This window comes from Kwoniella bestiolae, chromosome 1 (assembly GCF_000512585.2).
Source record: "Kwoniella bestiolae CBS 10118 chromosome 1, complete sequence".
Taxonomy (NCBI): domain Eukaryota; kingdom Fungi; phylum Basidiomycota; class Tremellomycetes; order Tremellales; family Cryptococcaceae; genus Kwoniella; species Kwoniella bestiolae.
The window spans coordinates 5,831,791-5,856,718 of record NC_089241.1 but is presented as its reverse complement, the minus strand read 5'-3'; the positions used below and the strand labels follow the sequence as shown (position 1 = coordinate 5,856,718).

The window sequence follows — 24,928 nt, the reverse complement described above, 5'->3', positions numbered from 1 at the left end:
ATACTATATTATACTTATGACATCAAATTTGGGTTGCCCACGAATCTTTGGGAAAGTTATTGCAGGCAAATCAATCCTCTAGACATGGAAGGCAGTACTACTGCTTGTGTCCAAGAATAAGTTGTCCCACTGTTTCCAATTTATCTTCTCTTTCTCTACCCTACTCGATGATCTTGTTGTACATGACCGAAGCGTTATATCCAGCAACCATCGTCTCCTCGCACTTGACTCTTCGTTTTATCAAATTTCCCTTCAGGTCGTGTGCATTGGCTTTTTTGATGTGCAGTTGAAGTCGGGAATGGGGCATTGGGGATTGCTATATCGACATACACATCATTACCAGACCACACACGATCTAATTCTTTATCCCCGGAGCGAATCTAGATGAAGAGAGTAGACTACCACTCACCGTACCAGAACTCAACGATTCCTCCTCCTTTGGCTCCCCACTCAACGCATCTATCAACCCTCCACTAGCCCCCGTCGACGGCTTCCCGCCAAGAGGAGGTAGATGTTGAGGTATAGCCGTAGAAGACCTCTTGCCATTCCCAATTTGATAATCTACGTTCGCACCCCATGCCATCACGTCTTTACCGTATTTTCCTTCTTGCACTCCTTTCGCATCGGCCAGTGTCACCGTATCGAGCGTGGCGTATACGTGGGTGTTCAGTGAGGGCGATATGGAGAGGTTGTGGATTCCTATGGGAAGGAAGGTTTGGGCTTTCTCGGAGTATTCTTGAAGACCACTTATTCTGTATGGGCGAACATACAAATGTCAGTAATGGAAAACATTGCGAGTAGGACGAGACATAACCCACGTCTTGACTCTAACAGGCATTCCAGTCGCACTAGTATACATCCCCGTTCCCAGCGCTCCGCTGATCCCACTTCCACATCCTAGCACATCGATGAAATGCCCCTGCCTACCAGGGAAGAACCTCTTGATAGTGAAGAACGTAGTCAACCCTCCAGCTTTGACGTCGGTACATTGTATCTTCGTTCCGGAGGGATAACACTTCGCCAATACCACCTCAACAGGTACAGGGATAATATCCACCGACGAGCTTGATCCCAACCCAATCTGCCCGTTTTCGTTGGCGCCGAATCCCAGTACATGCCCTGTGTTGGTCCTTACGAAACTTGTTCGCTCGGATGCAGCTACTTGTTCGATCTTGATCCCTTTGAGCGATGGTATCTCCTGGAGTGTAGTTTGGAATCTGATATCCTTTGATGAAGGGAATTCGACCCCAAGGATAGTCTGTACGATCGATGGAGTTTCGAATTCCTGTTTCGTACCCAGCTGTCGGTGGGAGTTGGCCCTCTCGTTCAGCGGTAGAGAAAAAGTCCGGCCTTTGCTGGTCACTGCTAATAGGTGATTCCGACCGACAGAGACATCTACCCATTTCTCGCCCCATCCTAGACCACTTCCTGAGGCGGCGAGCTCGACGAAGTCTACGCCTGGATCGGTGGAGAAGAGGTAGGACCACCATGATTGGGTGGATTTGTCCTGACGATCTGATTGGAGGGACTTGGACGAGGGGATGGCGTAGAGCTGCCCGTGCTTGGATAGGGCGTAGAGTTTGGAAGAAGCTGGAGCGAGGGATTTGAGGGACTATCCAGAGGAATATGCAATACCACAGTCAGTCAATTGAGATGCTAGATAAAGAGCGAGGTGGGTTGAATGTGAATGGAGAGATTTTTGAGATTGACATGTCATAGCAGTTGGGATGATCTTGAACTTCCGAGAGACCCTATGATAAAACACCTCACTCACCTTCCCCTTGAGCGATTTCCCAATCTCTCCAGACTCGTCATACCCCTTGCCCCACATCCACAAATCGCCCCTGGCATCTACACACGCCCCGTACTCTTCTGCCAATACCAAATCCCTCAGAGGGGTAGCACCGAGCTGAGTGAGGGGTAAGGGCTTCTTGACGTTTGCCACCTGATTATCAGGGAATAAAGTCAAGTTCTTGTTACTTCCCCATCCATATATCGAGAACGGGGGTGGTACTGCCGTAGCGGCTTTCTGCTTCTTTAGTGAGGATGATACTGGATCGGCAGCTTCTGCTAGTAAAGGAGAGTAGTGCGTGTGGACTGTGTAGAGTGTGAAAGAGAGTGCTGAGGCTGTTAGAAGGGGGAAAGATCGGGAGGTGAGACGGCGGAAGGTTGATGAGGACATGTTGAGTGTGGTTGACGACTGAGACTGGCCGAGGATTATGCTGTTCTGACTGAAACCTAATAGCTGCCCCTGTTCGTGCAGTTGCTGAGGGACCTATGAGAAAGATTGACTGGTTATTATTTATACACGATTGAATGTTATCTTTTAACTGGCCGATGTCGATGGTCATCTGCATCTCTATCTTTGACTTTTTACCGTTATTTGTGGAGACTCCGGAATATCGACTCATGGCGGTGACCACCGAACAGACAGCTGAAGATGGGATAAATCCGAATAAACCCAAATTCAAATATTCATCATCCAACCACACTGAACGTATTGACGATACGATGGTTGATTCTGATTCTGATTCTGATGCTCACTCTCTGCGAGCAACGTTAACACATCGCACACAGACATCTCCATTGGAATCACACTTGATACATTGCATTCTCCCTACATCTTGTCATCCTCCATATCCATCTCTGTAATCCACCATGTCATTCGCAAGATCAGCTATCGCATCCACCCGAGCAGTCGTTTCCAGATCAGGTAGAAGAGGAATCACATCTTCCAGCGCCAGGAGGTCGGAATCGCTCTTTGTGGTGAGCTGAGATCTATGCTGATATCGTGTCCAAACCCTCATACTGATATTGCCCTCACTGTCTATAGCACCGAGACACAGATTACAATAATCCATCCGTACGTCTAATGTCCCTTCGCAATTCCCACCTTACTGATCATACGAAGCAGCAAAGCTAATCAGTCGTAAATTGCAGATAAAATTCGAGTTCACCCCCGAAAACCTCAAATTAGCTCATGATATCATCGCAAGATACCCACCGCAATACAAGAAGGGAGCATGCATGCCATTGTTGGATTTGGGTCAAAGGCAAAACAAGGGTTGGACGAGTATCAGCGTGATGAATGAGGTGGCTAGGTTGTTGGAGATGCCTAAGATGAGGGTTTACGAGGTGAGCGGGGTTTCTGACTTGAGGGGGTGGGGAGGGGGTGGGGATCGTTGAACATGGTCGACGGTGCGGCAAGCAAGAGAAGAGTTGATGGCTGGGGGACGGAGCTGTGAGAACTTCATGAGATTTCTTGAGGGGTTTCACTTTTCCTCATGGCTTTTTCTGTGGAGGTGGATTGATCACCACATCTGAGAGCTTGGGAGAAGTCCTCTCTGGTAGCCGAGATACAGACAGAACGAGGATGGAACGACCGTCTTCGGACGAGGACTCACACATGAAGTGGACACACGAGGGCTCGTGCATGAGATTGTAGTGGAATAGGATCCCATACTCCGAGACCGCTCCCGTACTCTCGCTGACAATCTCCGTTCCGCATGTAGGTCGCAACTTTCTACACAATGTACAACCGAGAACCCGTCGCTCCCAATTTCCTTCAACTCTGTACCACAACACCATGTCAATTAGGAGGATGCGGATCTACCAAGATCTTGGACACTATTCAATCTCACCTTGGTATCCACCCTGGACAGACCACGAAGGACGGGAAATTCACTTTGATCGAAGTTGAATGTCTTGGTGCTTGCTCGAATGCTCCTAGTGAGTACTCAGATTCTTTGCGTGTGAGAGATCCATGTCAAACATAGTTCTCGGCGTGGAAGATGTGCTTCAAAAATATAGTTTTGGCTATCAAGCCGCAATTGCGGCTCATTGTGAGGAAATGAGATAGGAACTGACAAATGAATAAAAATGTAGTGATGCAAATTGGCGACGAGTTCTACGAAGATCTCACACCCGAAACCACCATCAAGATTCTCGATACATTGGCTAAAGGTGAAAAACCAAAACCTGGTCCTCAATCGGGTAGACAGACTTCCGAGAACTCTGCTGGCTTGACCTCGTAAGCGTCGTAGTCTTCTATCTTACTTGCGTCCTATCGCTATTCAAGCAATCTTATATTTGTTATGTGAACTTATGAGCTGATATCGCCTTCCTCATGCGCAGCCTCACGACAAAACCTTACGGTCCAGGAGAGTTCTGTTCACCCGAGTTCCAATAGATATGACAATACTTGTATTCTAGATTTCCTATAGAGCCAGGAAGTAGAATCTTGGATGCATCATATACCACAATCACATATGTCGCGCGGGATGGTGTCACCTACGGGATTGCAAAGGCTTTGGCCGGTCTTCTATGTCACGGGCAAAATCTAGGCGACTGGAGGAGTGCTGTCAGTCTCACTGGAACAGATTGACCTGAATTCCATCGGGACCTCTGCCAATAAGCGAGACGGATCTACCCATCGCGCTAGATCTTTGGTAGGGACTGTCCAGTCCCTGCTCACCTAGCTTCCCTGTCAAAAAGGAAGCCTTATACCGAAAAAGGATTGCTCTTTTCGAACAAAGGCCTTATCCCGGGATTGAACCGAGGACCACCCCCAGAGTTTTTTCAACGTCTGAAAAACCCTAAGAGGGCATGCTACCACTGCACCAACAAAGCACGCCGAAAAAGCGACATAAAACAACATTCTCGAAAAGGCACTATCAATGGTGAGCCTTGGTCTGTTCTCCTGGACAGCCTTGCGTTGTTCGGCGTGCTTTTTTGGTGCAGTGGTAGATTCCTTTCTGTCAGGGATATGCACGCGCGGTCCTCGTCTTTCTGAGCCGACGTCAAAGACAAGCGTTTTTGCGTGATACCAAACGAAGATGGATGAAAGAGATATAAAATACCTCTTTAAGGTTTAAGGCGCACGTTGTCGACGCGTGGTTCTGCTCATCATCGATCACCTCGTTGACATTGACATGAGAGATTGACACTGCACTGCGCGTATAATCCATATCAACCTGCATTCCCATCTGAGAGACGACATCTTGATAATCAGTCATACCATCCTCAAGCGCTATATGCGACCTCCCCACCGTGTCCTTCGGGACTGAACCATTTTGTCTGCACTACAACAAACAATAGTCCCCTTGCCCACCCCCCAAGATGTCCTCTCAACCGCCCACATCCGTCCCTACACCCACTCCATCTTCACCTCCCCCACCTTCCGAATCGTTTCTATCAGATCTGGACGGTACTGCACCTTCCATTCTTGATACTTCGTTCGGACAACCGTCCTATGATATAGGGAAGATAGACGGTGGGGCGTTGAATTTGGTTAGTTGGAAATTGGATGTCAATGCTAGAAGCGAAGATGGAGTTGAGAAGAGGGGTTTTAATGGTATGTCCAAGATTCGAATTCCATCTCATCTTCTGCGTATACCACTACTTAAATATCCAGTGCATGTATGTATGTCATATGAGGTCATGTACTGACAAGTCAATATCGTACATAGCCATTTCAACAGTCCTCAATCACCCAACCAAAAAAGCCAACCCCCTTCGATCCACCCGTAAACCCCTCCCACCCCTCCCATTCACCCCACCAATCCTACAGAAACCACCCCCTCCGTCTCATTATGACCCATACTTACAATCTATCACACCGCTATACGACTCCTTCATAGCCTCCCAGTCGCATGCCTCGTCCTCAGATGCAGAACGGATCAAATCTCCTTCTTTGGGTGACTTTGACTCTAGATCAGCTATACCCAATGATCTCAACATACGGAGTAATGACCTGCCGTCGTTGGAAGGTATACCCTCAATGTTCTTCGATAACGAATTCAACCTTTCAAATCCATCTACATGGTCTGATCTCATCTCTTCTTCTTCTTCCTCTTCCAATCCGAATTTCAACATGAGTCTAGGCGATACGTTACCAGATAATGAGGGATTACAGGATAACCTGTCGACCTACCTTGATATACTGGAACGTCACCTGGTAGTGGAAATATCCAAGAAATCCAATTCCTTCTTCAGTGCTCTGACGAATCTTCAGGATCTCAATTCAGAATCCAACTCGTGTTTGAACAATATCAAGGATCTGCAAGAATCGTTAAAAGAGATCAACGAGAAACAGTCCCAGAAGGGTTTGAAAGTGATTGCAAAGCAGGATGAGCTCCATAACCTCAAGATCATAGATAAGAACCTGGGGTATATAAGTGAACTCAACGAGGAGGTCGGGGTGATAAAGCGTCTGGAGGAGGAGGAGGACTGGCAAGGCTCTTTGAGCTATTTGGAGGATATCGTCAAGTGGTGGAACAAGTTTGGTATGACTCCAACAGAAGGAAAGGACTCGGCTGGATCATCCACCTTGCCTTTATCGACCCTACCTGCCTTTTCGACGTTGCCTTCGACGATAGATGACCTCACCATCAAGATAGCAACGCAGCTGGAAAATGCTCTGTCGGCTCATCTACTTTCAACTCTGTCGAGAGAGACTGAGGAGATGGATAAATCGATGTTTGGAGCTACTGTCGAGCCTATGTTAGCTGGCTTGGTGAGATGCGGGAAAGTCGAGGCTGTGGATAATGTTTGGAGGGATGCTGTTACGATTAGTATAAGGGAGGGATCGAGAAATGTGAGTGTCGTTGAGTCGAAGATTCCTCTCCGGTATGTTGGGATGGAGTTTATGCTGATCAGCTGTGTGTATTGTATATAGCATTTACCTGTAGGACAACAGGAAGAAGATGATAGTGATAAACCGCCAGAAGCTAGAGGGTGAGCCGCTTCAGAACCATTTGATTTCCTTAATTTAGCTGATATAATGCGGATATTCAGAGCGAGTCTCGCACAATCTTTACAAGCAATGGACCATTCCTCCTTCCTTCTCCTCTCTACACAGATGTACAGATCTCTCACAGCTAGGATCAAGCTCTCCCAGGAAGTAGGCGAAGAGATCGAGAGGGTACTGAAATCCATCATGTGAGCTGTCACTCTCATGTCGAGTTGCATAATAGATAAGCTGACCTCGTTTGATTAGATCCCTACCGAGATTGTCATTATCTGAATCCTCTTCACCCGCCCCCGAACCGACTATACCTGACCTGAACGACGCTATAATATCAGGCTGCGAATTAGCACACACTCGAGCGTCCAAGATCTTAGCTGTCAGAGCTGAACAGCATGCTTCGTTGGGATTGGAGGAGTTCGTAGAGATCTTCAGGGAGAATTGGGAGTTTATCTTGAGTACGGAGAAGATCGCTGGGAAGATGATTGTGGGGTTGAGGGGTGTTACCGCTTCTCAGGTGAGTCAACTGTCTTATGACGTATAGAAACATCCTCTTTCTTATTTTTGCCGCGCATCCCCCCTATTCATGAGTCTGAAAGGGATCAAGGGCCCTGTTTCCTCATAAGAGCTTGTACTGAGATGACAAATTGATCTGACAGGCCCGATCATTCCTCGTAACCTACCATTCCATCCGCCTGACCAAATCCGCCAAACTGGTCGAAGAGGAACAATGGACTCAGATCGACGTCTCACCGAACGTCCAGCACGTTGTAAACCTCCTGATCCAATCGGCTGTATCTGATCCACCCGAATGTACCATCCCACCTCCGCCCTCCCAGCCAAAGGAGAATGGCGAAGTAGAAGCAGAGGGAGCGGTGAGGAAACAGATTGATATTGAGGATAAGAACTATTTCGTGGTCAAAGCTACTTCGGAAAGCTTGGTGTTATTGGGTGATTATTTGAAGATTGTGATTAACTTGGAATTGGTGGTTACGGATGTAATGTCGAGGATTATCGAGTTCCTGAAAGTGAGAGCAATTGTTTTCATCTTCCGGCTGCTTTTCATAGCCAGGTGGTAGATAAGCGGCCGTCTTGCTAATGCTTCATCGCTACAGTCTTTCAATTCGAGAACTTGTCAAGTAGTTTTGGGGGCAGGTGCGATGAGATCTGCGGGTTTGAAGAATATCACGGCGAAACATCTTGGTATGTCACCTGCCAGTGCATTGTCGTGATGGGAAACGCTAGCTGATTCGTAACCTAAAACGTGGCATAGCACTTGCGTCTCAGTCATTATCCATAATAATATCGCTTACCCCATACATCCGGGAATTCGTCAGGCGGCACCTGAGTCCCAAACAAGCTGTGATGCTGACCGAGTTTGACAAGTTGAAGAGGGTGAGCTGGCAAGATGTGATCCATTGCATACTCTCTAGCTGACTCAGTGGACGTTCATGTAGGATTATCAAGAACATCAAAATGAGATCCACGCCAAATTGGTAGCTATCATGTCTGATCGACTGGCCGTGCATGTTGGGTCGTTACGAGTGAGTCTGCTCACCCTGAAGTATCTCAAGGGTTGGACTGACGGTGGGATTCACAGGAAATCGATTGGGAAGCTACACCTTCCAAAGATGGTCCTCGCCCGTACGCAGAGATGTTGGTAAAGGAGACTGCAACGCTGCATAAGGTTTTGTCGAAATACCTTGCTGCCGCTACTGTCGATGTGAGTCTTGATCGACTTTCTTTCTCGTACACTCAAACCGGTCTTGATCTTCGAGGCGTAGTGTGAGCATTGCTAATTGTTGGTTGATCCTGTGTATTTAGGCCGTGATGTCGGAAGTGATCAGTGCGATAGTCCATCGTCTGAGTGAGGAGTACGGGAAGATTGAGTTCAAGTCTGAGGAGGCCAAGAAGAGGTGAGTGCGCGATCCCATTGGTGCTTCTTACCCTTTCTCGTTTCACTGATTACACCTCCTTATGCTGATGCTGTGTCTACTGTAGGATATTACAAGACGTCGCACTGATATCGATACGCCTCACGCCGTTGTCGGAATCGGGAAAAGAAGTATCGAAACTTGAAACTGTGGTGAAGGAGAAACCTACGCCTCGTAAACCCATAGGACAGGCTATGAGTGGGTTCTTGAGGAGGAATGGATCGCAGAAGGGTGTTTCGTCTGGTGAGGTAGACGAGGAAGTCAAGGAACAGGAAGGGGATGAAGACGAGGATGGTGAGGGGCTGACTGGAGGGGATGTAAAGGACAATCAGATTGAGAGACAGAAAGTAGAGGGCGACAAGGTGATAGAGGAGAAGACGGGTGAAGTTTTCGATGAGAAAGTGAATGGTGAGCCAGCTGGCCCAACGGAAGAAACGAAAGGAGCCGTGGAATCGGATGAAGCGAGGAAAGCGGACAATTCACCTTCGGCCGTCGAGTCTGAATCTATAGTCGAGACACCAACAGACGTACCAGACGTACCAGCCCCATCAAAAATCAATGTAGACGACCAAGCCCCGGAAATACCGACGAAAGAATCGCCCAATCCACCTGGAAAAGATGAATCAGAACTACCGACACCACCTCCACCCCCACCTGAGAAATGAGATGCAGTGTGTATATAGAGTAGAATGTATCATAACGTACGAGTAGAGTAACGCATAATGCACTGCCATGATGTTCTGGACATGGTCTATCTCTCCAATGCGATGATAGTAGAGCGACAACGTTTGATTTTGATTCTGATTTTGATTGTTTGGTTCTGCACTTGAATGACAGAGCCGGTCAAGTCCGAAGTGGATTGGAGATGATGTTTTCGACTTTTTTCGTCATGAGATGTGTGATGTGATCTCGACATTCCAACATCATATCTCATTCGAAGACTCTTGTTCATACTGTCAACAATTATCAATAGTCCATGAATCATCTCTGTATACACCTGTGAATAACAGCAAATTTCGAAGATACGGTACTAAAGTATCTCTTATTCGGGATCAACAACACTGGAATCATCCGCCAAGCCCCATGTTTACGTCCTTATCAACATGTCAACATCAGCCAGTCAAGAATCTCATCTTCCCATGAGCATCCAACAGAACAAGCTCGATATCGAGGAGATACCGAAGAAGGAAAGGCGGGGGTGGTATCACCCGTATAAGATTCTGGGCTTCCTGCTGGATAATTGGTTTCTTATCGGTATAGGCGTATCGATAGTTCTAGCTTGGAGGTTTCCTAACGTAGCTGCCGATGGAGGGGGTGAGCCTGTTCTACCTCTGATTATCTAGTAGCTTGCTGATGTGCTCCAAAACCTTGTCCTATCCCCTTTTATCTGAATACGATAACCCAAACTCAATTGTCCAAAACACGCCATCTTATCTCACCATTCATCTCATCCTCTAAATCGTCCATAATGATTTCATATCCACAGTGATAAAATCAGAATACTCAATCAAATACGGTGCCATCTCCCTCATATTCCTCATCACAGGCCTAACCCTATCCACAAAAGCACTATACCAGCAAATACGAAACTGGAAATTACACCTCTTCACCCAACTATTCAGCTTCCTCTTCTTCCCTGCAGTCGTATTCGCCATCGTCAATATCGTTAATGCGTCGCAGGGCAACTCCGATGATGGGGCGATAGATAAGTACGTATTGGCTGGATTGGTAGTTATGGGGGTTATGCCTACGACGGTGGCTTCGAATATTACGATGACTAGGGCTGCTGGGGGGAGTACAGAGAGTGCGACTATTGAGGTTTGTATTGGTGAGTCCTGTTCCTCTTTCTCCGGTTTCTCCCAACTCCGAGTTTTCCCAATAAACGTCGCTCTTGCCTAAGACCTTGTTTGATTCTTCGCGATCTCACGTGAAAACGACGCCGCGTATAACTGACACAATGTCCTAGGTAATCTGATCGGTACATTCATCACACCTTTGCTGTGTTCCCTGTTCTTCTCCTCCGACACTTGGTCATTCGGTAGACCAATTGCCAAAGACGGCGGCGGATCAACAGCAGAGGGATTGAAAGAGATATACAGGCAATTGGCCAAACAATTAGGCCTGGCCATATTCGTGCCGTTGGTGAGTGATGGACATCATGGGGTATACATGTGGTCTGAAGCTAATAAAGTGCGATGTGCGTCCAGTCCGTCGGTCAAGTCATCCAAAAGTGAGTTCCGGATATCCATCATGCCAGCGTGAGCTAGAATCGGGAAGCTGATAAGATGCAATGATATAGTGTATTCCCGAAACAGACTAAATGGGTATCTACCAAATTTAGATTAGCCAAATTATCGACCTTCTTCCTACTCTTACTGATATGGTGAGTGTTATCACCTCTCTCATTTGTAGAAAGTCCATTCACTACCACCACTCCCTCTGTAAATGGTCCCATCGTGGTGTGGATGTACTAATCCGTCAAACCTGAACTTGCAGGTCCGTCTTCTCCACGCAATTCCGAGCCCAAGCATTCGAAGCAGTCTCAACATCCTCTATCATCTTCCTCGTCTTCCTCAATCTCGGCTTATACGGAGCATTCACAATCCTATGTGTCTTCCTGAGTCGACTACCTATTTCGCATTCATCCAAATTACTCGCTCGAGATATTTCAACGACATCCCCAATATCTGAGAATTCAGGGTCATCCAAGTGGAATTGGCAGAGAATCACACAATCATGCAGGTTTAACAAGAGAGAATCCACTGCGATCTGTTTCTGTGCAGTCGCAAAGGGTATGGTGGTTGGTGCTCCCACATTGTCGATTTTGTATGGTGGGTTTCCAGAACAGCAGAAAGCCATCTTGTCGATTCCGTTGGTGTTGTATCAGGGTGAGTCGTATGCTTTTCCTCTGTGCCTCAGAGTGTGGCTGTGCGCATCGAAAGGGGGGCATTGGCTGAATCGAAATTTGCATAGGCCAACAAGTAGCGGTCGCTCAGATATTGGTCTACTTCTTTAAGAAATGGAATGAGAAGCCAGATCCATACTTCGACGAACCTCCTTCTCTGGATACGAAGGACACGGCTCGAGATTCAGATCACGGCAACGAGGATCGGACGGGTATAACAGAAGGACAGCATGAGAAATCATAGACGCATACGTGAGACGAGGTTTCTCAACACGAAGTATTGTACCCTTCAAGTCAACCCACAAGAACCCCCAAGAATGAATATAAATCAAATCATAGATACCGGAGACGGATGGTCAACAATGTTGTATGCAAGGGTATCTCTCAAGAAAAGTTCAATGTCTAGTGGTGCAAAAGGGAATCAAGTTACGATATAAGTAAGAAGAAGAGTGAAACGAGGACGACCCTACTGATGATCTTCTACAAACTTCTGGAAGACTCCTTCAGTCGGTCGACCAGCTTCGATCCACCAAGGCAAGATAATTTCTTTGACGAGGGCCATATAGATTGCTTGAACCGACTCATAGCACACTCCATTACCCGTCAACTTGTCTTGTTCAAGAGGTGTTCCAGCCAACCGATGCCAATCAGGCCAGCCCATTGCTCTCTTCCTCTCGGCGATCGTGAACTTGCGATCTTGCTGTTGACGGCCAAGGATGACGTTAGTAAAGGGATACTTGACTAGGGCGAATCAAGTATGAAATGTGTTCTCTGACCTGAGACTTACAGAGGGATGAATAACGGCTGTGCCTTTCTGACCAGGTGAGGAATTGGTAAGAAGGGTTGAAAAACCTTCAGAGAGAAGAGCTCTCCTATCGCATCCTGTTTATACCTTCAGTCTATTTCCATCAGTACTGAAAGACTGGACATACCTTGAGGTTTCGGTTCCCTAGCCGAGGTGAATATACTGAATTACACAACCCTATTAGCCACTGACCACATGCATCGATACTGAACACTAAAAACTTACATCTTATGAGCACCATCAGTCACGTAAGACGTGAAATGATCGGGAACAGTTGGTTGATCACCTCTCTTTTCCTTCTGATACTCATTCGTCGGCTCTGATCCATATGGTACTCGATGGGGGAACCCGACTTTCGTACCATTACCTTGATCGTTCCTACCTCCATTGAAGGCTGGAATCTGGGGACGACGGGGAACACGAGCGATGCCAGGTGGACTGCCAAGATTTTCGATTCAACATCTATCAGCTCGAAGGGTGATAATTCACTTACGGAAGGTACTCGAAGGCTAAAAGTCGGGGCTTATTGTATCAGTTTACAACGATTGATGCCTGAGCATGATGGTAGTAAAAGTTACTCACCTGGAAGATCAGAAATGGCATCCTGGATTGTGACGGCTGGATGGATGCCAGTACCAGGCGTAGCTCTCTGGCCAAGGTAGAAAGGCTTGATGACTCCAGATTTGTCACCTTTGAATACAGTGGCTGTGGTCTTTGGGTTGGCGTGAGATGGAGCAGGAAAGTCCGGTAGCGGTATGCCTACTCTAACACCGAGGATGAAAGTTCTCAATCGGTTTTGAGGTGTACCAAATCCTCTGGAATCGATTATGCCTAAACGGCAAGAATACCTAAATGCACAATGATGGATCTGTCAGCGGGTCAATCGAGCCAAATGGAAAAGATTCGCTAACCCATTTTGTGATAATTTTTTCATCGCTGCTCTGCCATAGTTCTCTTCTGCTTCTGATCGACCACTTCCCCCTTTATCATCCTTGAATGCTGAGACATTCTCGATTATGATGACGAAGGGCTTGAGTCGGAAAGCTTCAGCTAACATCACCCATAATTCGTCGTTCCTGGGATCCTTGTTTTGGAGGGATTCCGCTGTTGGATTATTAGCATGATTGACCCTAGAGTGGCCCTGGCTGTGCAGGTGTCAGCTCTTCGGGGATTTGACATCAGGCAGAATCAGTCGTCACCTACCATGGTGGTCCACCAGTCATCAAAAACACTGTACCCGGCGCGGGGAATGCCTTGGAATTGCCTATGGGGGAATCTCTACTCGTTGTATAATTGTACACATCGCTCACTTTCCCGTAGTGTACGGTCAACGCGGGGGCTCTTCGTCTAAAGTGTCTGATCAGCAGATTACCCGGGATGAGGTATCGACAACCTACTTCAGATGGTGCAGAGTCTGACAGGCAACCTTCTCAGTATCTGCAGCAGATACCCAATCAAATATGTCTAATCCTGGAAGAATAAACCCGCCAGCTCCAGAGTAGTAGTCAGCTGCTGGAAACTGACAAGCTTTCATACAGTCTTGTAGATCTTTATGACGTTGCTCTTCTCGTTCGAGACAGGTCGAGCACGATCGAAGGGGCTTTTGAAGGACCACGCGAGTTGTGGAATTGTGGGGATCTGTCATCCTCTCGGAGCACCAAAAGGTAATGTGCGGGTGGAATGACCGAGTATTCTTATCATCCGGAAGCACGTAGACCTTCCCCATAATCAACTTTACAGGATGGTCCTCGTATTTGTCGGTGACTACAAGTTGACGCTATCCCATCCACCGATGGTCAGATACAGAAAACGCGATCCGGTAGTCCAGACTCACATTGGAAGTGAACCCTTCGTACTTTTCTCCTGCAACTTCACTAAATCTCCTCAATCTTCTGACTCTCACCATTATCTCGCCATCGCCTTTCCTCCATCCATGTATATGACCAAACAAGAATGGTTGTCCTCGAATCTTCGAATCTATGGAGATGAAATCTGAGATATGGTATTCGTCGTCACCGAAGTGCAGGGTGTCATTCGAGATGTAAGGATGATCGAACCTATGCTTCTGGTGGCGAGACAAACATGAATCGCAGTTGTGGAACCGATCTTGGAACTTCGGTTCTCGGATAGTGGAAAGGGAAGATTGGTCAACGAACCTATAACGAAAGGACGTTTGCTAAGGTTAGGACAGATTGAGATGGAAATTCAGTTCGATGGAAATTTGACCTACTCGCAAAAGTATTCAGAATCTCCTCTACCTCTCCTTCTGATCCCACCTATAAGCTCGAAGTCCAATTTCTTTCCCTTCAGTATCTGCTTGATTGGAATATCTTGACACTGCGCATTCCGCAAGAACAGTTCACCCTTTCTTCCACCGGAGACTGGAGGCTTGAACAAGTGCACATGGACAAGATGTCGATCATGAATAACGGGATCATCGAACTTGAGTGTGAATATTGATCGAATGAGAATGTACAGTGGTGGACTATGGGGAAGGAGAATGGCATCGTCCACCTGCAGACCACGCAGGTCGGCGCACCCAAGAGAAGACACGAAAAGACATAGTATTACTCACTGTAAATTCGTCACCATCATGGTGAAAACCCTCCCTATATATCCTGACGCAATCTTCTTCAAAGCCGTTGACTTTGTATGTGCTTCGTTTGATTGCGCGGGCGGGCGTGATCGCGTCCTCTTTAAGCCATGTTAATTGAGCTTTACCAGCTTTGGAAGCCCGTGAAGTTGACAGGCCATGCTGCCTTGCTGGCGAGCTCATCGGTCGATTTGCAGAATGTGATTTATGTCGTTTGGAAGCTGTAGCTGGAGGAGGGCAAGGGTGCGCAGGAGGTGAAATATAAGAAGCTTTTTGTTTATCCTTCAGATTCGAGGCCTCAACCTAGGTTCACCCCATGACAAATAGTCAGATAAGTGTCGAATGAGCTGACGAGATATAGGTAAACTCACTTGCACCGATAATTCCCTCAGTTGACTCCTGATCTCGACTTCTTCCTCATCTGACGATATATTCTCAATCTCATCATCCCTCTTTCTCTTCCGTCCGCTCTCATCTGACGAGAGGAGGTATATCAGTATGTGATAGCATTGAAAAATTGATTTACTGTACTCGCAGATTGATCTGGATGTAGAAGTTGAATTTGACCTAGAGGTGATATCGATCGACTCAATGTCTGAATCGGAATCTCCAATCTCGATTATTTCGGTGAGAGGAGACATTCTGTGGGGCTATAAGTAGGATTGTATAGGTTGAACGACGAAGAATAGACCGAAAATGAAGAATGGAGAAGAGAGAAAGAAAAGAGCAAGAATCAAAGTGAGTAGTAAGTAGATGTTTGATGATAGTTGCTGCTTGATATCATGAGCATGTCAGACCCATCATTCAGTATCATCATGATGGTCGTCAAGGAGAGACAGCCAAAGATGAGCTGACGAGAGATTACAGATTTGGTAGAACCTTGATGTCGTCAGCTCAACTCAGCTCAGCTCGAGAGAGGATGTTCGGGTGGTCGCCTGTCATCATATTGGCTGAGGTTATGGGTATGGAAATGGGCATGGACATGTTCCATCTCTCTTCCATATCTAGCAGGGAAGGCATAGTTGTTGTTCTGTGTGATCGAAGAGGTATAAAGTGAAGAGTAACTCTTTCGCCTTTGTTGCAGACAGCCATACGTACGTCACCGGCCGGTTACTAACCTCGTTCATATTCCGATCTCCATCTGGGATCGATGAATTCACTACCTATCAGTACATCTTCATTCCGACTATACAACCGACTAACAAGCTTACTCCGTCAACTTCCAACAAACGACGAGACGACGGTACCACCGATCCATCTCCAAGCTGCATCCTCACAACCAAACATGTCCTCTTCATCCGATCGCCAACCCCTCCTACCCACCCATTCCCAATCTTTAAAACCACACATGAACCATTCCTCCTCCTCCCGCCTATCCACCACCCGCATCTCATTCCCCTCATCTACCACCTCAGCATTAGACTCACCAGACGTAGATGATGATCAAACCCTCGTATCCACCTCTACCTCCCCGAAGAAGGGTAAACACCGCGCATGGTCTGGTAGTCCGCTGACATCCGGAGAGGGGCAGAGGAATCCTGGGTTACCTAAATTGTCGAGGGAGTGTTTGATCAGGTGTGTCTTTCATCCCAAGATACAGACATCGACCCGATCTTGCCTTGGTATTCCATGAGAGTAATTCGGCTGATGATGATATCATGTATACGCTACCGACCCAGCGAAATAAAATGCTACGGTTCATACATGTTACCTCCCCTCCTCATATTCGGAGTTCTGGCGATCGGTCTATGTCTCTTAATATACGGTATAAAGCGGGGGTGGTTCAGATGATCCACTGCAGTATTGGTATGTGTCCTCCCCTCTCACTGCAATGCACTACGTGGACGTGTAGAGGAGTAATGACAATCCCAATGTCCCGGTTAGGCGTAGACATACCTGATTCCCAGCACACCTTCCATGACCTTGTACCGATACTGTACTTGTATGACTTGTATTCGCTTCGAAGCTATGTAACTCAATCGTTTGGCCATGTCGAGCGATTGGGCGTCCATTACCTCGATTGCATCTTCGAGATCGGTACTCGATCACACCACAGCTCACACTCCATGCCCGCATCCCCTCGATGGCAGTCCGACTGAACCTCAAGTGGCAGGTCCCGGATTTGGACAATGGCATTGACCGTACTACCACAGTAGTCAAGCGGTTCGCACATGCGTTCTACTCTCGGGCCCTTGCCTTCTCTGAAGAATCTCAAGTCGTACGTTGTCCCTGAGGCGGGCTATGGAGTGAATCTCCCTCCTGCTACTCGGAGTGTTTATTGCAAGATCTTCGAGTTTATTGGTAGTCTTGGAATAGAGGCTGACTGATAGAATCAGATGGGGAGCGAAGGAAATATGACTATATCATCATCCCCCAATTGAGCAGGGTCAGAAGTGAATGCCTGATCGTTTGATGCATCGTAAAAATACAGGATCGTATAAGTTATGACCTAAGAACCAAAGTAAAATGCAAATGTCTTCGCGCTCATTCTCAATCTCCTTTCCACCCTCTCTCGAGCGGTTCGCTGCTTCTTAGACCCAAAATCCAGAAATAAAGCAAAATTGAAAGTACAACATTCGGACTCAATTTTTCGAATTTGCTCAACCTCACTCATCTCGTCAAATTCTCCACTTTTCATTGTCCATCTTCCTGTTCGAGTCTCACGGCCCGACCATCCTTTGTACTATCTCTTCCAACAAAAGCCTCAGGAACGTCCCATCGAGCTGTAGTACCAAATCAAGCATCAGTATACACATCAATATGAGCTATGCAGAACATTATCACTAGTGACTCACAGGGACATCATCCCCATTATTCAACAGATGTTCACCATGCTGACGAGGTAAGGTATCCCACTCTTCTCTTGATAATGCTCTGTCATTCCACTGAGATTAGGTCAAGCAAATTATCAGTACATGAATTGCGAGAGCATCTGATAGGACGAGTAGACTTACGATCGGGATGTACTCGTGGTTCAGTATGTCAGATACGATCTGATGTTCAGGTAACCATGAATCCGGTGGGAATATCTACAATCACATTGGTGAAACGAATCAGTATCTGCTCTCAAATCCCGACATTCCCATAGCATGGTGTTGAATCGAGCATATCCGACAACTTACCTCAATCACTATCCCACCTTCAGGCATCCACAACTGATTAGTCAACCCATCACCGTGTACACCAATAAGGATCTAATGCCCAATACCGAAATTCGTCAGCCTCCCTGCAATACTCCGTCCAGGCAGAACTTCCAATTAGTGAGACATCACTCACATCAGCATCATGCACAGCCTCGACCTTCTCCCTCCCACCCAATTTCCCCAACTTCTTGTGACCAACCGTAGCCTTCCCAAGCGATTCAATCTCCCCAAGGACAACTGCCAGTTCCTTATGCCCTTCATGGCTCAACTTCCTATTCGTATTCTGCCTATCCACATATACGATCTTCGGTAATCCCTTTAGCGCCCTCTGGGGATCCCGTCGATTGGGCGGTAAAGGGATAGATAGGTGGGATAAGAGGGCGTCGCGGATAGGAGTGAAGAAGAAGGGTGGGTGTGGTCTAGAGAAGATGGAGGCTGCCATTTTGTTGAGCGAGTCGGAGAGGGGATTGTGTCGGTGGGATGCCCAGCGGTCTGCTATGACAGCTACGGGTGATTTTGGTAGAGTAAGTCAGTAAAGTGTCTTCTTGTACAGACAGGATTGATACAAGACTTCTGCGATCGGGCTGGCATTGGGTATAGGAGGGGGTACATGGGGGAGCCGAAGTGAAGCAGCACTCACCTCGCTCAAAGAATATCCAGCCTTTGTGGGACTGTGCTTTGTCGCTCAGTATGCTCCAGTGCGAAGGCTCGATGAGGTTTGCTAAACCGGAAAGAGAATCAGCACCAGATCCACATGGAGCTTTGTCGATGATGCAGTCTCCGCTCGATCCTACATCCTAATCCGGTCCAATCCGACTTGACCATTTCGCCATATCCTCCCCAAATGATATAGGTCCCATCATAGGTCTCATCACCCCAAGATACTCAATCTGTGTTTCCTTCCAGTATCCTCTCTTGACAGATTGACATCGAATTGACGAAGTCGCGAGTCAACTCACCTTCCCCAAACACACCCTTAAGCACCAACTCATTCATCCCCTCCTCGTCCCTCCACCCATCAGCAGCCTTCCAAGGGATAACCACCCTCCTCGGCACCTTTGGAACCTCTATACCCGGTCTTACTTCCTGAACCATCTCCAAGGGGGCCGGTACAGATGCGAGGGCAGTGATGGATCCGAGGAATACTTCAGCGATGAAGGGATAGTAGGATGATAGATAATGCCACATATCCGTTTTGGCGCCGTCGTTTATGAATACTAGGGTTGGCGAGGGAGTTAGCTAAGTTATGGTATTGATAGTATCTCGGGTAGAATAGCTAAAGCACGTCATATAGCTTCTGGTAAGAGATCGAATATCCAGTAGTAGTTTACAGTCTCCAACCCTACCACTTCAGAAGTATGTGGGAGATGTATGCAATGGCACCAAACTCACCAGTAGATCCCTCCAATACCAGCGCCCCCTCCGCTCCCCTCATCTGCTCATCCATGGGATCCCTAATCACCTCCCACTGTGTATCTCCACTAACCACCCTACTCATCCCAGGCATGGTCTTCCTCCTGGGATTGACAACATATATAGTCTGATCCTTGATCCATATATTCTGAAAGACCTGATGGCCCGGTACACCACCCAGGTACCTCGTCTGACTTATCTTCGGGTCGGGAGAGATGGTTTGCAGGGAGGTGTCGATGGGTGTGGAGTGGATGGAGGGGGAGAAGGGCGAGGGGGATATGGGAGGGATGGGGGAGGGTTTGGAGAAGATTTTGGGGAGTTGGAGTTGGGTGGGGAGTTTGTCGGACTGTGAGGTGGAGTTTATCAATGATATACATCAGATCGTGAATAGATTGGTACAGGAGGAGCAGGCGGGGAGAGGAACTCACGGCATATTCCCTTGCTGTCGGCGAGAGGTGGAGTGATATTATGGTTAAGCCGAGTATTATACCTGGTCATCGAAGCGTGATTAGCAGCTAGCATGATATGTGGGTTAGTGAGCGGACTTACCAAATGTCAGACACACTATAGATCTTGGTCGTCTGAGACCTTCCATCGTATGAGATCTTTACTAACCTCGTGGGAGGTAGGATAAACGGGGAAAAGACTGGTCCAAAGATATCGGTATCGCTTACTTGAGACGGTGAACTTTGACCGCGAGATGGTGGATGCTGAGCTGGACCTGACTGATCTCAAATGTATAACGGTCGGTATATCAAGTCGTGGGATGTCGATTGGTGTGCTACTAGGATGGTACGAAAGTGGGTTTGATTTCGATTGCGTAAAAAGTGGAGGAAGGCAATGGCCAAGGGGAGATCAACGTTTGATGAACTTTGTTTTTTGATCCAGTCGAGGAGTACGAGTTTCGCAAAGCTGTGCTGCTTGATCGTATCGTCACGAAACTGAAGAGGTTTGTTGGAAAGTAGAGGTGTAACTAATTGTTTACGACCTCGTCTTGATCTATCAGGCCGCAGTCAGGAGTAGCCTACTTATACTTAGATTCGCAGAGAGCAAGAAGGCAAACAGTAGACAGGTACAGCAATGCAATTAAGCTTTGGTGCTAAGGAGACGTGCTGCGTTATGTTATCCTGGATGAGCATGGGCTATCGGTCACCTCCGCTTTTGTAGTCCCCGCCGGAATTGGAATGATCGATCAGGAAACTCAGGGTCTAGATAAGGTGCGGACATGTGGACTCGTAAAGGACGTGGAGATGGCTGATAACAAGAACAGGAATATGTCATCTTGCACACACTCGGTCGATGCTCACTCAAACTGATGGAAGCTCCTCAACAACCGAAAGTTGCTCCGCACATTTGCCCCTCATGTGGGTGTGGGTGTTTGTGACATGCTTGTCTAAGGACATTATCACATGCTTTCTGACCGCAGCGTTCACAAGCACACAGCGGTCCAATCTTCAACTCGGTGTGTCGGTCTTGAGCCATGACCGAGCATCTACAGATCACACCACACATCCGCCCTTCAAGATTGCTTCTTACCACTATGACTACCAGTCCAAGATATAAAATGATGCACAAACTTCTGAGAAACTCTGGTCGTTTCTTCCTCACTGACCGATCCTTACCCTTGTTACCCTTGTTTTGCCTTCAACATGATCTTACATTCTGCTATCTTGTTATGTCTCCTCACTATAGGTCGAGCCAATGCAGATATCGTCAGCGGCAAGCTGCAGAAGCGACAAATCGACCCCAGCGCTCAAGCCAGCTGTAGGAACTTTTACGCAGATATATACGCCGAGACAAAATCAAATGTAGATCTGAGATCTGTGATTGGAAGACCGTACGTTTCATCTTTCTGTTTCTTTTTCGAGTTCCTGGACATGCCTGGCATCGATATCAAGAGTAGTCAGTGGAAACTTAGTATCGTTGATATAGCCCAGAGAATCAACAAGCCCTCAACGAGCTATTCCTCTCAACCTACGCCGTCGGATCTACAATCACTCAGCGGATATCTTCTGCTCCGCACATAGAAGTCAAAGAGGCGTATTCGATATACTTCGAATACTGCGAGCCGAGTGGTACAACCCCCAAGGGTATCTATCAGACCCACCATGGATTGGTGGCTACTGCCGATTATTGGAATGTCCAGGTCGAGTGAGCATCGCTTCTTTTCCGAAAAAGAGTTTCGGAATGTGCTGACGGTGCCCGTAGCGATAGCGTGGGAGTGTATTCGTTCGCTGAGAATGCCGCAGCCAATGGATGGGGTGAGTGGGACTCCCCTCCCCCTCACCCTTTCCGTATGACACCTGTCATGCCATACTGTACAAAGAGGACTTCAAGGCAGGTGATAAGCTGACAGCAGTGGTGTTTTAGCTACACTCTCATACGATCGTTTGGGGGTAGGAAGGTCAGCTCATCCTGATGGGACTAACATTGTACAAATCCCTTATGAGATTGAGCAGTCAGTGGGAATTGCTAGAGCACTACGAGAGGGTACCTTGGGTGATTTAGGGAGATTCGATACGATCGTTGGTGTAGGGCATTGTACGTGAAGGTTTCGTCTTCTCTTGGATATCTATGTCATATGCCACGCTTGATAATCTGCCATCCTCTGTTCATGTGGTCATCTCACCATTATATCCATTGCCTCATATATAGCTTGCTCCCGCATCGCACCTCAGCTGATACTGTACGATACTGCATGACCTAACTCAGCATACGGCTCCGGCCTAGTCACCGGCGTAACCTCAATCTCCCCCACCACATTCGACGCCATCATCCTAACAGGATATTCAAGCAACGCCACAGACGGACCCATCGGCATAATCCAATTCCAGCCTACCATCTCGTCCCTGGCCTATCCAGAAAGATTCTCATCCAATCCAAACGACTACGTGATCACCCCCACGCAGACAAATGATCAATTGGGGTTCTTCCATTATCCCAACTACACTCGGGAGGCTATCGAGACATTCACGAGGACAAAGGGGGAGTTCACCCTTGGACAAAGATGTGAGTCTTGAGGTCCCTCACTCGTTGAAAATGACGTAACAATCGAGTTGCGATAGAGGTGGAAGCTTAGATGATATACCATCAACTTGTGCTTTAAAGATACCCGAGGGATCCCAGCTACTCTCAACAGAGATAACTACACCAGCCCCGTCTTGGTGTTTACGGGTGAGAATGACGGGATATACTGTACTGCCAATTGCTACATCACTTCTCTGCCCCCTCCTGCGACTCAGCTGGACAAGACCAGGGAGCTGTTTCCCTCTGTGGAGAACTTTCAGACATTTGTGGTGAATGATACGGGCCATGGGATCAATTTTCATACAACGGCTAGGGAGGCTTACAGGAAGATCTTCGAGTTTGTGGATGGGTTGGGTTTATGAAAATGGGTGAGGATCATGGACTATCCAGTATTGAAAGGCATTTATAATTCGTGATATGGGATGATGATAACGAGTCCATAGCGAGGTATTGAACAGATGGTATATGTCATGATATGATGTACTATAATCGAAAGGAGCTGTCACAAGATGAACTGAGTCATCGATTGTCCGTGCTTTGATGTTATTTACATCCTTTGACTCTGAGGTTTTGATGGTGAATCATATCATATACTAAGGATGACTGTGTTATGTGTGTAAGTCAAAGGATGTCGAGTCGAGTCGACTGTACACATACATACATACATGGTCTATCACATACAGCGTCCTTCTTCCCTTCTTTCCTCATTCACTCGTTACATTACTAATCGTTCACTTACTGTACACTACTAACTCCGTCATCCTCACATACTCAGTAAAAGTTACTATTACTGAATACCACAGTGGACCATATTATTCGTCCGTTTCCCCCCTCTATCATTCCCACCAACATGCCCATAATATTCACAAGCCGCAAATCGTCCCAACCCCCTTCCTCCTCTTCCTCTCCTCCAATCCCCGGCCCTAATGGGGGCTATCAATCACCCAAGATCATCGATCCCTCCTTCGTCCTTCCTCAGGCGTTGTTGGGTGGCGAAGATTCCATCGAGGCATTGCATTGGTATCACCCTGGACTACCGCAAGAGGAAGTACAAGTGAGGATATGGGAAGGATGGAATTTGGAGATAACGCATGAAGGGGTCGTAGACAGAGGAAGGGAATGTAGGATGCAGGTTGTTTTGTAAGTTGGCTTGGTATCTCTGAATATCCTCAATAGCCTTCGTACGAGAAACTCAGGATTGAGGGAAGCAGAACAAGAGACAGAGGATTGGTCTTCCTTTCTCCGCTATAACGTCGAGCGGAAGAAGTTTGCCTTGGCTAATCGATGCTACGAATAGATCCTTCCAAGCCGCTCTGGAAGATCCCAAGCCCATAAAACACCATTACATCCGCGCGATTCAATTCCACGAGGAATACGTGAAATGCGAGCTCATCAAGATGATACGGTTCGTTGAGAGCGCTTTGGACGGTAGATCTTCAGGATCGATTCTGGCGAAGTTGATCAGGAAGAAGGAGAAGGATGGTGGCGTGGGAAAGAGCTTGGAGGAGAGTGTCGCGGAGGGTGAAGGGTGGAAGGTTAAGGGGAATCTGTGAGTTGCGTTTTCTTTTCGGAAGACAGATTATACCTTGTCTTTCTTTTCTTTGCTTGTCTTTCTATCCAAAAGAGGATTATACCTTCCAGGACAGATGGGCCGAGGGGTTGCAGTGAGCTGAGCTGAGCTGACGTGAGATTCGTTTGATTGTCAATAGAGCAGGAAAGAACGGGAAACACGAGCAAGCTATTCGGCACTACCTTGAAGGACTAATTGCCCTTTGGCCATACACTTCAAGCGACACTTCGATGAGCTACGAGAAAGCTCGTGAGAGTGGGTTGGTCAAGCTGTGAGTTTGACCAGTATAACCGGCACTGACTGTATTTCAACGGTTTAAGCTGACTGGACTTGTCCATATGTATATGGAATAGCGAACAAGCACTCCTGAACAATATAATCACCATCTCCCTCTCTCACCCTTCCAAGACTGGTCCCAAGAGAACCACCTTCGATAATATAGCCAGAGTCACTTGCGAGGTGATACTGGAGTTTAGGTATTTGACTATCACCAGTTTGAGGAAGACGTTTGAGCGTGAGTTGATGGCGAGCTCTCTTGGTCACTTCGATCTGTCCTTGGCTGATGCGACTTTCCTGTATTTGTTTAGGCCTCGCCCAGCTCGATGAGAGGGAATACGGTATACAAGGTAAACAAGGTGTTGATGCGTTTATGGCGGAACTATTCAAAGGGAAAGATGGGGATGAGTGGGCGCATAGGAATTGTGTTAGAGAACATGTCTGTCATGAGTAGGTGGCAGGCAGTTCGCATATCATTATGATATCAGTATTTATCAGCTGTAGCATATGTGTAGAA

The 24,928-nt window shown here is 47.3% G+C and overlaps 9 protein-coding genes across 9 annotated transcripts; 6 read left to right on the top strand and 3 right to left on the bottom strand.

Annotated features, from left to right (window-relative positions):
• Window positions 1–160: 160 nt before the first annotated feature.
• On the bottom strand, window positions 161–2,182 carry I302_102194 (uncharacterized protein; the record flags this gene model as incomplete). The annotated part of the gene is made up of 4 exons (XM_019187571.1): window positions 161–316; window positions 410–752; window positions 819–1,612; window positions 1,775–2,182. 4 exons carry the CDS (start codon window positions 2,180–2,182, stop codon window positions 161–163), a joined length of 1,701 nt encoding a protein of 566 aa, XP_019050449.1.
• A 476-nt stretch (window positions 2,183–2,658) lies between these two features.
• Window positions 2,659–4,189, top strand: I302_102193 (uncharacterized protein; the record flags this gene model as incomplete). Its single annotated transcript, XM_019187570.1, has 6 exons — window positions 2,659–2,766; window positions 2,834–2,863; window positions 2,941–3,135; window positions 3,513–3,729; window positions 3,886–4,030; window positions 4,135–4,189. The coding sequence occupies 6 exons, from the start codon at window positions 2,659–2,661 to the stop codon at window positions 4,187–4,189; spliced, it is 750 nt and encodes a 249-aa protein (XP_019050448.1).
• Window positions 4,190–5,118: 929 nt separating this feature from the next.
• I302_102192 (uncharacterized protein) lies at window positions 5,119–9,344 on the top strand (the record flags this gene model as incomplete). Its single annotated transcript, XM_065869440.1, has 12 exons — window positions 5,119–5,353; window positions 5,469–6,595; window positions 6,677–6,735; window positions 6,796–6,939; window positions 6,998–7,262; window positions 7,405–7,773; window positions 7,861–7,948; window positions 8,019–8,140; window positions 8,203–8,289; window positions 8,346–8,468; window positions 8,570–8,661; window positions 8,747–9,344. 12 exons carry the CDS (start codon window positions 5,119–5,121, stop codon window positions 9,342–9,344), a joined length of 3,309 nt encoding a protein of 1,102 aa, XP_065725512.1.
• Window positions 9,345–9,818: 474 nt separating this feature from the next.
• On the top strand, window positions 9,819–11,828 carry I302_102191 (uncharacterized protein; the record flags this gene model as incomplete). The annotated part of the gene is made up of 7 exons (XM_019187568.1): window positions 9,819–9,993; window positions 10,166–10,507; window positions 10,646–10,821; window positions 10,887–10,909; window positions 10,979–11,062; window positions 11,176–11,567; window positions 11,653–11,828. 7 exons carry the CDS (start codon window positions 9,819–9,821, stop codon window positions 11,826–11,828), a joined length of 1,368 nt encoding a protein of 455 aa, XP_019050446.1.
• A 222-nt stretch (window positions 11,829–12,050) lies between these two features.
• On the bottom strand, window positions 12,051–15,623 carry I302_102190 (uncharacterized protein; the record flags this gene model as incomplete). The annotated part of the gene is made up of 14 exons (XM_019187567.1): window positions 12,051–12,284; window positions 12,372–12,466; window positions 12,517–12,551; window positions 12,615–12,827; window positions 12,883–12,898; window positions 12,972–13,237; window positions 13,301–13,534; window positions 13,593–13,736; window positions 13,787–14,166; window positions 14,224–14,545; window positions 14,620–14,903; window positions 14,965–15,285; window positions 15,354–15,457; window positions 15,509–15,623. 14 exons carry the CDS (start codon window positions 15,621–15,623, stop codon window positions 12,051–12,053), a joined length of 2,763 nt encoding a protein of 920 aa, XP_019050445.1.
• A 644-nt stretch (window positions 15,624–16,267) lies between these two features.
• Window positions 16,268–16,773, top strand: I302_102189 (uncharacterized protein; the record flags this gene model as incomplete). Its single annotated transcript, XM_019187566.1, has 2 exons — window positions 16,268–16,557; window positions 16,662–16,773. The coding sequence occupies 2 exons, from the start codon at window positions 16,268–16,270 to the stop codon at window positions 16,771–16,773; spliced, it is 402 nt and encodes a 133-aa protein (XP_019050444.1).
• An 869-nt stretch (window positions 16,774–17,642) lies between these two features.
• I302_102188 (uncharacterized protein) lies at window positions 17,643–20,133 on the bottom strand (the record flags this gene model as incomplete). The annotated part of the gene is made up of 10 exons (XM_019187565.1): window positions 17,643–17,705; window positions 17,778–17,867; window positions 17,937–18,011; window positions 18,105–18,176; window positions 18,259–18,629; window positions 18,766–18,846; window positions 19,085–19,342; window positions 19,518–19,884; window positions 19,967–20,028; window positions 20,088–20,133. 10 exons carry the CDS (start codon window positions 20,131–20,133, stop codon window positions 17,643–17,645), a joined length of 1,485 nt encoding a protein of 494 aa, XP_019050443.1.
• A 1,054-nt stretch (window positions 20,134–21,187) lies between these two features.
• Window positions 21,188–22,927, top strand: I302_102187 (uncharacterized protein; the record flags this gene model as incomplete). Its single annotated transcript, XM_019187564.1, has 6 exons — window positions 21,188–21,375; window positions 21,471–21,689; window positions 21,747–21,799; window positions 21,909–22,079; window positions 22,251–22,547; window positions 22,647–22,927. 6 exons carry the CDS (start codon window positions 21,188–21,190, stop codon window positions 22,925–22,927), a joined length of 1,209 nt encoding a protein of 402 aa, XP_019050442.1.
• A 488-nt stretch (window positions 22,928–23,415) lies between these two features.
• Window positions 23,416–24,865, top strand: I302_102186 (uncharacterized protein; the record flags this gene model as incomplete). The annotated part of the gene is made up of 5 exons (XM_019187563.1): window positions 23,416–23,705; window positions 23,863–24,114; window positions 24,275–24,406; window positions 24,489–24,649; window positions 24,723–24,865. 5 exons carry the CDS (start codon window positions 23,416–23,418, stop codon window positions 24,863–24,865), a joined length of 978 nt encoding a protein of 325 aa, XP_019050441.1.
• Between the last annotated feature and the right edge of the window lie 63 nt (window positions 24,866–24,928).